The 10,406-nt window shown below is 36.3% G+C and overlaps 2 protein-coding genes across 3 annotated transcripts in view; one reads left to right on the plus strand and one right to left on the minus strand.

The window, feature by feature from the left end:
• Positions 1–499: 499 nt before the first annotated feature.
• LOC127175060 (tripartite motif-containing protein 16-like protein) lies at positions 500–3,914 on the minus strand. Of its 2 annotated transcripts, none has more exons than XM_051125895.1 (6): positions 3,225–3,914; positions 2,955–3,050; positions 2,631–2,864; positions 2,347–2,509; positions 2,146–2,205; positions 500–1,283 (listed from the first exon to the last, which is right to left on the minus strand). In XM_051125895.1, the coding sequence occupies exons 1-6, from the start codon at positions 3,819–3,821 to the stop codon at positions 757–759; spliced, it is 1,677 nt and encodes a 558-aa protein (XP_050981852.1). In that variant the 5' UTR covers positions 3,822–3,914; the 3' UTR covers positions 500–756. The 2 variants fall into 2 exon arrangements, with proteins under 2 accessions (XP_050981852.1, XP_050981861.1); XM_051125904.1 differs by lacking the exon at positions 500–1,283 and adding an exon at positions 1,324–1,628.
• A 5,109-nt stretch (positions 3,915–9,023) lies between these two features.
• The window catches only part of LOC127181951 (tripartite motif-containing protein 16-like protein), a 31,092-nt gene continuing 29,709 nt past the window's right edge, over positions 9,024–10,406 (plus strand). Inside the window, exons 1-2 of the mRNA XM_051136996.1 lie at positions 9,024–9,064; positions 9,154–9,185. Of these exons, the coding sequence (XP_050992953.1) occupies positions 9,024–9,064; positions 9,154–9,185 (73 nt within the window). The remainder of the gene's footprint in view (positions 9,065–9,153; positions 9,186–10,406) is intronic.

Here is a 10,406-nt window from a genome sequence, read left to right on the forward strand (position 1 = left end):
TACTCTAAGAACACTTTTAAAAACTTGTTCAGCTTTTATTTTTTTGTGTTTTCTTGTTGTTTCCATTACATTTTGCACGAACTGCTATTCTAACATAAAGCATTTATTTTTGTCTTTATCTCAAATCTCACCTATGAGTCTCTTCAACAATTTGAATAGAATTTGGGTTCATGTAATTTGGAATTTACATGAGTAGTCAATATTACCTAAATGCACATATTTATTTTATTTACACCCACTGAAATGTCCACCTGTAATGTGTACTGTTTAAATTTTGGTTTAATGTCAATAAAGCATTAGTAATCGTGTTATGGTATATATGGTGTCTCTGGTGTCTGTAAAGTCAGCTGATAATATAGAGCAACGAAAAAGAACTCAATTTCCAAAATAAAAATTAAAATTAAAATTAAAAAATAACATATCACTTACACCACTTAATTGAGTCTCAGACAAGTACTGAATAAAAATAAGTTACCGTGCACAGATCATTTATTAAGAAAATTAGGCCATACTTAATTGAACAGAACATGAACATGGTAGATAATTCTTGCTTAGTTGGCACAAGCAGAGCGACACAAACTCTAAAAAAAAGATTCCTGTGGCAATACTGGAACAACATCACATGGCTCGGAAAGACCAGAAGTAACTGCTGTGTATGTATAATGGACACAAAAAATGACTAAAAAAAAAACAAAAAAGAAAAAAAAATAGATTCTCACTGTGTAGGATTTGTTGTAAATTTTTCTCTCTTAGAATCTACTCTCTTAGATTACACAGTTTCACTGTTGATCCATAAACTCCAAACCCTGGATAGAGCTGTTGAGTGAATGTGGTCTGGACTCTGTGGATGAGGGTCATTGTGTTAGCAACTTTGTAGAAGGACAAAATTCCTGCTCTGTGATCCACATACACTCCTATTCTACAGGTGCTGGGGAACATAGGGAGATTAATCTTTATGTTATTGTGCAAAAATAAGTGACTGGATTGAGAGCACTGCAATTTCCATGACTCATTTTTGTATCCAAATAAACAATCTTTAGTTTCTCCCTTCCTGCAGATGCTCTTGTATGACACTGATATTCCCGCACCGGCACTCCACTCCACCTCCCAGTAACACCGTCCACACACTCTTTCTCTGCACAACACCTGAGGCCAAACATCAAATCTGTCTGGATGATCAGGATACTGCTGCTCTGTGTGAGTGTATGTAACCACTTTTTGGTCCTCAGACAGATGAAGCTGTTTATGCGAAGTGTTTGGATCCAGAGTGAGCTGACGGGAATCTGATGAAAATGAACATTTAATTTTCATTTAAATCTGTGTCTCAGTTCTGCTCATTGATGCTTCAGAAGGAAATGCAATGCATTAAGGATGTAAACTTTTGAACAGAATGAGGATGTGTACATTTTTCTTATTTTGCTTAAATATAATTTTTTTTCATTTAGCACTGCCCTTCAGGAGCTACAGAAGATACTTTCATGTTTCCCAGAAGACAAAATAAGTTAAATTTACCCTGATCTTCCCTGATCCCCCCTCCACTCCTAATGCAATCTTCTGTAATAGTTGCATATGAGTCCCTCATTTGTCCTCAGTGTGAAAAGATGGATCTCAAAATCATACAGTCATTGCTGGAAAGGGTACAAATACACAAAAATGCTGAAAAACCAAAGAATTTGTGGGACCTGAAGGATTTTTCTGAAGAACAGTGGGCAGTTTAACTGTTCAGGACAAACAAGGGACTCATAAACAACTATCACTAAACAAACAAACAAACAAAAAAAGCTGTGGATCATTCAGGTAACAATACAGTATTAAAAATCATGTGTATGTAACCCTTTGAACAAGGTCATTTTTATAAATTCAACTATTATTTTCTCTTGTGGACTATAAGTAAATGTATTTTATGTGAAATATCTTACTCAGTTTTAAATAAAAAATAACATGCGTTTTGTATGATCCCTCTTATTTTAGTAAAATAATTAACATTTTGCAGATTCTGTATGGTGTATGTAAACTTTTGACCTTAACTGTACAACATCTGATTCTGAGTGTTTTTCTGATCCATTTATTACATTTTCTGGCCTTTTGTCATTCTCTCTTTCTCTTTCTTTGTGTAAGTGTGGGTGTGTTTTCATGGTGACTTACATTGTAGGAATTCCTCCCTAGTCCTGGGTTCATTATTGGAAATAATGTTGATGTATGTTACTAAGAAAATAAACACATATAATTAGTATAGTTCTAATTATTTCCTTTAATAATTATATAAAACAAGCAAGCATTTACTATGCTCCAGTTTCTTCAACGTTGTTACAAAATGTAATATTTTTCTTTCTTCTGTCACTGTACCTTGACCAGATAACCGATCTACTTTCTCTTTACAAAACTCCTCCAGTATTTCTTTCAAGTGAGAGACAGATTTTCTCACATCATCATAAGGGAGGACAGAACTGACGGACTGAATTGTGAGAATGCTTGTAGGTTCCAGAGGATCAGAGAGAGACTGGAATATCTGGAGAGAATAAATTCACAGAAACGTTAAAGATGCAAAGAACAAAATGCAGTAAAATTAAGAAATTTCTCTCAAGTCAAAAGACATTGCTTAGAATAACAGTCCTGTTAGTCTCTGCTACCTGTAGGAAATGGATGTGATCGTCTATGTGTAAAAGCTGCTCCAGCTCAGCACCTCTCCTTCTCAGAGCACCAATCTCCTGCTCCAGTTGCTTCAAGTGTCCTTCAGCTCGACTCACTTCAGCCTGTTCTTGATTTCTGATCATCTGTATCACCTCAGTGCGGCTTGTCCTAATGGAACGAATCAATTCAGTAAAGATCCTCTCACTGTCCTTCAATGCCGCCTGTGCAGAGCGCTGTTACGACACACAGACAATCAGATTATCAGTCTGTTAGCCACAGTTAGCTTTAGTGGAACTGGAAAATGTGATCCAGCACCTTCTCACCTTGTGAGTCTTAATAGCCTCTTTGAGCTCTTGAAGTTTCTCCTGTCTCTCTTGGATTCTCTGCTGGCATTTTTCTTGTAACTCTCGAACCTGATTCTGAGGCATGAGAAAAAATGTAAACATTAGACATCTTCTGTAATCCTCAGTGGATGGTTTCCAGATATTTCAAATACATTACTATTAATATGTGATAATGTCATCATAGACTGCCAAATTGGCTTAAAACTGCACCTGCAAACAACACAGTTTACTTATACTGTATGTGCATACCAGTTTCTCAGTCCACTCTGTTTCAACAGAAACAGTATCGTGATTTTTGTGTTCATCCATCATACACATCAAACAAACACATCGCTGGTCAGTTCGACAAAAAACCTCCTGCAGCCGGTCATGTTTAGAGCAGATCATTTCATGGATTCGTCCAGCATCAGTTAGTTTATGCCGCTTACTTGAATGAGATTCCTCATGACACTCAAAATGTGATTGACAGTATGATTCCAGACACATCAGACAGGACTTTACAGCTTTACGTTTCCTTCCAGTACAAACATCACACTCCACATCTCCAGGTTCAGCGTAACTCAGAGACTGAGCCATCTGGACTTTTTTCTTTTTCAGTTTCTCCACCATTTCAGCAAACACCACATTCATGTTTAAAGCAGGTCTTGGACTGAAGGTCTTTCTGCACTGAGGGCAGCTGTAAACTCTCCACTGATCTTCTTTATTCCAGCAGTCTGTAATGCAGCTCATACAGTAACTGTGTCCACAGGGAATGGTCACTGGATCCTTCAGTATATCCAGACAGACTGAACAAATAAACTGATCCTCAGCCACTGAAATTTTAGCTTCTGCCATTTCACTCCACATACAATAAGACAGAGAGATAAATACAACGACTTACATATACTCAGGTTTCGTTTTCTCTGAAATGAAGAGATCAAACAGTTTCCTGATGTTTAAGGGACGTGTGCACAGACAGGCTGTGGTGTGACTTGCCTGTCTTTTACTGTTGATAATAAAAAACATCCACTAGGTGTCAGTCTCACAACTGAAGCAAAAGAGGATGAGGGACTGATAAGAGACTCTTCCTTCACAAATATTAACCCAAAGCAATTGTATAACTGTAAGTACAATTAATGTACACAATGCAAGTTATATCAATTAGAGGAATACTTCTCTCAGTAACATTACTTAGATTCAAATTCAAATTCAAAATTGCTTTATTGGCATGACTGTAAAAATACAATATTGCCAAAGCACTGAATATATGTGGAGGAACATGATAATAACAATAAGAATACCTAAATAATAGGAGGGGGAAAGAATCATAACAATTTAACCTTAAATAAACAGTGTAGTCAGGTTAGTAAGTCTCAGAACCAGGGGGAGATTTTTAGACTTACTTACTAACTTATGTTCAATACTTTACCTCTGCCAGATATATTTTCTCTTTCTTCTCTGTAGAAACCCTTGAGTTTTTCTTTCAGTTTAGAAACCCGAACCAGACTTAGGGGACTTTTTACGATTTTAAAAGTTGCATCCAGAATTTGAGGGATCAAAAATTTTACACCAAATTGGAATTGGTATTTCAATATTTTCTTAATAGCATATAGAGCACTTCAAGCTTTATCTTTAAGAGCATGCCATACTAAAACTCCCAGATGCAGTGATGATCAGGCCAAGGTAAGTGTACTGCATGGTGCGTTTTAGGGCGGTGCTGCCTAGATGGAACTTGTGTCTGTGTTCCTGACATCTGGGCTTCTTCTGAAAGACCATAATGTTGGTCTTTTTGAGGTTTACTGCCAGGGCCCAGTTCTGACAGTAGTGCTCCAGCAGGTCTAGGTGCTGCTGCAGTCCCTGTGGGATTTATAGATTCACTATATTCACAGGGTTGCCAACTCACACAGACACACGCTTTCAGGCTCTGCCTTACGCTTTCCCTTTGCCCATGTACATCTCACGCCAATTTGGCAACCCCGCTTGCGATATGAAACAAAGTCTCCGCTTTCAAATTTTGTAGGTTATACTAAATTCAAACAATGCCGTTTTGGCGCATATAATGTCGCGTCAAAATCGTAACATGTAGCGCTTCAGTTAAAGCCAGAGCCACTGAGAGTTGCGACAAGCTTTGATGTCGCCGTTGATGTCCAATTCTTGCTCTTGAACCAACAAATATATACAAAATTATATTATTATAAAAAAATATTATTTATTGTTATGATTATTATTTCCTAAGGGCGGCCGTACACGGTGCGAATTCGGACAGTCGGAAGACCGTATGGCCACGCACACGTCACGAGTGACTTTGTTTACGGACGCAGTGGTAGACGGCACGATTTTAAAACCTGCCGATTTCGGAGGCAATCACATTCACGAAGTTCCGCGCCAAAAACATGGACTCCGAGGAAGAGATCCTTTCCTTTGTGGCAGCAATGGCTTGCGAAAAAAACAAAAAAAAAGAGAAAAGAAAACGAAGGGCATGGCAAAGAGTTTGGCTGAAGGGCAGACTTTCTTTTCTTAATCGTCGTCGTGGAAGATGTAAATTACACAATCATTGCGTGTCATGCAAGTTTCTGCAATTTGTGACGTTGTTTTTATACATGTTAAAATGCTGGATAGTTCAGGTATTATTGTATACATACTGTAACTTACATGTTCTATTGTTGTGGAAGAACAGTAATGCAGAATCATAAAACTGCCTTCAGGACTTTTGCTATATGGTTTTCTTTTCTTAGCTTCTGATTGGTCCTTTCCAGTTTGCTCAACAAATCGGCTCGTTCAACAGCACACATGTCACGCTTTCAATCCGACAGCACCCGAAGTTTTTTGACATGTTTAAAAATGATCGTAAGGTCGTGAAGTGCTCGTAAGGCACTCTGCTCGTCTCGTAATTTCTCACACACCATACGAGCCCCGACCATACGAGAAGAGACGATTTCCTCCGAATCGCTCGCACGACCTCAAAAATCGTGTACGCCCGCCTTAAGGCACTCTGCTCGTCTCGTAATTTCTCACACACCATACGAGCCCCGACCATACGAGAAGAGACGATTTCCTCCGATAACCAAAAAAATCGCATGCGAGCTCGTACGACCTCAAAAATCGCACCGTGTACGCCCGCCTTAAGTGAACATAAACAGTTGAGAAAGAAATCGGATGTGTATCATTATATTGGATGCACTGTTTCTTAAAGTGACCGCACCTAATTTACTAGCTGCTGTCGGTGTTATTCCAAGAAATTAAATGAGTGAAAATCATTCACTGCTTTTTACCGAATTACTTTGTAGTTTTAAGAAGAATTAATCTATATTTAATTTATACAGTAAAGACTATGCAATGCTGCTTTACATTTTATTATTCTGTTTCTGTACCCCGACACTTACAAACTTGAAAAAACTTAAACATTGTTTAATTTGCATCTTTCGTCTATTTATTAATTTGTGCTATTTAGACAATTTAAAACAGGGCCCACGGGTACAGCCTGCAGTGGGGCCCTGCAAACCCCAGCTACGGTCCTGATCAGAATGATTTGTATGAAATTAGACTAAACTCAAAATGTCTTTTTTTCTGTAACATCTCACTGTTATTAATATATCAAGGAGAAAAAAAATGTAACTTCATACAGTGTCTACATCATCTATATTGTTAGATGACAGTTTCAGTGTTGATCCAAAATAGACTCCAAACCCTGGACAGAGTGGTTGGGTGAATGTGGTCTGGACTCTGTGAATGAGGGTCATTGTGTCAGAGACGCTGTAGAAGGACAGAATTCCTGCTTTGTGATCCACATACACTCCTATTCTACAGGAGCTGGGGATTATAGGGAGTTTAGTCTCTTTATAATTGTGCCAGAATGAGTAACTAGATGAAAAACATAAACATTTCCAGGATTGATCATTAAATCCAAATCTACTTTCGCCACCCCGTCCCTTCCTGTTGATGCTTTTATATGACACAGATATTTCCACCATTTCACTCCACTCCACCTCCCAGTAACAGCGTCCACACACACTTTCTCTACACAACACCTGAGCATAATCAAATCTGCTGGAATGAGCAGGATATGGCTGGACTGTGTCAGTGTATGTAATCAATCTGTTTCCCTCAGACAGATGGAGGTTTTCATTCACAGTGTTTAGATCCAGGGTCAAATTACAGGAATCTGGTGGAAAATAAAAAATACATTACTTTATTGTATTATTTTTAGGTTGCTTGCTATTCCAAAATGACCCAGGTATCATGTGTTTTTTTTTTTTTTAACGAATTAATGAATACAGTACAATGAAAAAAAAAATCATTGTGTGTGTGTGTTCTATGTAGAAAGTACATTATGCAAGTTTTGAAAACATAATGATAGAATTTATTCTAAAAATAAAAAATATACTAAAATATTTAGGAAAAAAACTACAATGTTCTAAAAATGGTGTCTCATGTGTTTTTAAGACTTACATTGTAGGAACTCCTGCCTGGTTTTCGGTTTAGGGATGTGAATAATCTGGACGCTTGCTATTGACACCAACAAACTTCATATTAATTGCACATTACAATACAAAGAAGATTTTACATGTATTATACCTATTACGATTTATGTTTAATTCACTGTGCTTTATACTTTATTATATACTTGACTTTTCTGAAAGTAAATTTCAGTTACGTTTTCTGCAGATTACATTGTTGCAACATTGTGACCTTTCTTTTTGTTTGTTTTTGAGTTGTTCAAAAACATATTTATTTATGAATGAAACAAGTGAGTAAGTCATTTATTAAATAAATTAATTCAAATCAATGATTCATTCAGGAACCTAATATTAATACGTTATCTAATATTAACTTGTATAAAGGCAATTTTACACTCACAATCATGCTGATATTTGGAAACAAAACACTGTGATGTGATGAGGTCTAAATGTTCAATACTTTACCTCTGCCAGATATATTTCTCTTTAAACATTATTTTGCCTTAATCATTATTGATAACTAAGTTTCAGTAGTAAAACGTATGTGCACAGACAAGCTCTTTCTAAAAAATACCACTGTCCTGTCTTTAACTGTATTACCTGAAGGAAATAGATATGATTGTCAATGTGTAAAAACTGCTCCAGCTTAGCATCTCTCCTCCTCAGATCATCAGTTTCCTGCTCCAGTTGCTCCGAGTCCTTCAGCTTCACTTACTTTTCCTGATCTCTAATCATCTCTGTCAGTTCAGAAAGGCTTCTGTAGTGGATCAGCTCTGTGAAGATTTTCTCACAGTTGTCCACTGCTGCCTGTGCAGAGCGCTGACACACAGAAAATGAGTCCATTCACTGGTATACCTCAGAAAATATCCAGAAGATCCAAATCAGAAGAAAGACATTTTCTTTATGCGTTCCTTTCGTTTTTACTGGCAATATGAATTAATCTATTAACAATTTCTATCATAATGATGTCATAATGAATAGATTTATTCACAGACAGAATGTTTTAATTGAATTTCTATGCATTTCAATTTTTTTTTTTTTTTTACTTATTTTTATGTAAGCTCTCCTTCCAAAGCACCTTGACCTGGACTGACTTTAGGAAAGACATTACAGATCTTAAATTCACCTTGTGAGACTCTACAGCTCCTCTCAGCTCCTGAATTGCCATCTCTGACTCCTGGATTCTCTGCTGTAATTTTCTTTGTAGTTCCCTCAATAGTCTCTGGTAAAAAAACACACACACAGCGGTGCTTGAAAGTTTGTGAACTGGGCACTTTAGAATTTTCTAGATTTCTGCTTAAAAACAAACCAAAATATCATCAGATTTTCACACAAGTCCTGAAAGGAGAGACAGATATATAGATAGACACATAGATAGCATTAGCATACCTGTTTCTCTTTTCTCTCTGCTGCAACGAATACAGTGTCATGGTCTTTGTGCTCATACCATACTGTACACAAAAAGCAAATAAGCTTCTGATCTGTGTGACAGTAAATCTCCAGCAGTCTGGGATGCTGGGCACCAGGGTTGTCATAAAAACGCCAGCAGGAAAAGAGAGGAAGATGATTGTGTATTTGAATTTAATAATCAGTACTTGAGATTACTCTAGTTATGCATTCAGACACACTCAGAAAGCAGTTCCCTTACATTCAGTAAGTGAAAGTGTGATATTGCAGGTTTAAACATCATTATTATTTTGGGTGAAATCTAATTACATGTATGTGCTCTGGTTCACTTACAGGGTTGAAAATGCTACAACTAGGATACTTCAAGGTGCTGAATTTGCATTTAGCTTAATTTATGTCTTGTTGTCTTGTCAGTTTGTTCCGAATAGAATTAAACTACTGCTGAAACCAGGCTTTGAAAATATTACAGTGTTTTATCAAGGGCTTTGACAAGACAAAACAAACTGTTGCAAAATTACGTTGATATTAAGGACATGCTTTTTTATTAAAACGTTATTTTATAAACGTCATAGTCTGTATTATTGACAAATCAAAAACTAGCACCAAAACGTCGTATAAATGATTCATTAAAGCTCAAATGTTGGCCTGACGTGCGTATACTAGCAAAAAATAAGAACAAACAGTTATCTAATGAAATATCACCACAAAACCACAAAATAACGTTTTGTCTTACAGCCTACCTTTATCGTACAGTTTTAAAGTTAAACTTAAATGGATCAAAATTAAACAGTTTAGTGGTTTTAAGTGGCACGGATATATTTGTAGCAATAGCCAAACACTGTATGGGTCAAAATAATCGATTTTCTTTTACGCCAAAAAATATTATTATAAGATATTAAGTATATTAAGATCATGTTCCATAAAGATACTTTGTAAATATCCTACCGTAAATATTTTAAAACTATAATATGCGTTGCTAAGAATTCATTTGGACAATTTTAAAGGCGATTTACTCATTTTGATTTTTTTGCAACCCTAGAGTCCAGATTTTCAAATAGTTGTATCTCGGCCAAATATTAAATGTCATATCATAATAAAGCATACATCAATGGAAAGCTTATTCAGATTTCAGATTATGTATAAATCTCAATTTCAAAAAATTGACCCTTATTACTGGTTTTGTGGTCCACGGTCACATATGTGATTTTACATTATTTTAAGAAATTTATTCCTTATGTAAAAACTGAAAAACACTGCGTCTGAGCGCCATCTACTGGTCCATTGGTGCCAGATAAAATAACCTTGAGGACTTATTGTATATAATTGATATATTATTATCGTTATTATATAAGTATTTATATAATTTTGTGTGCAGTCAGTGAAAATATGGAAGTGAATATTTTAAAGGCTGAGGATCAGTACAGCTGTTTTATGACGATCTGCTGATTCACTACTCGAATAGTTCACTGTTATGCTGATTGCAACGCATGTACGTTGTGAGTTCTTATTAAGTAACGTAAAAAAAAGAGTAGAAAATGTTATTAGAAGCAGTCATACTACCATCTATGTTCTTTGTGGTCAAAGAGTC

This window comes from Labeo rohita, chromosome 2, assembly GCF_022985175.1.
Source record: "Labeo rohita strain BAU-BD-2019 chromosome 2, IGBB_LRoh.1.0, whole genome shotgun sequence".
Lineage (NCBI taxonomy): Eukaryota > Metazoa > Chordata > Actinopteri > Cypriniformes > Cyprinidae > Labeo > Labeo rohita.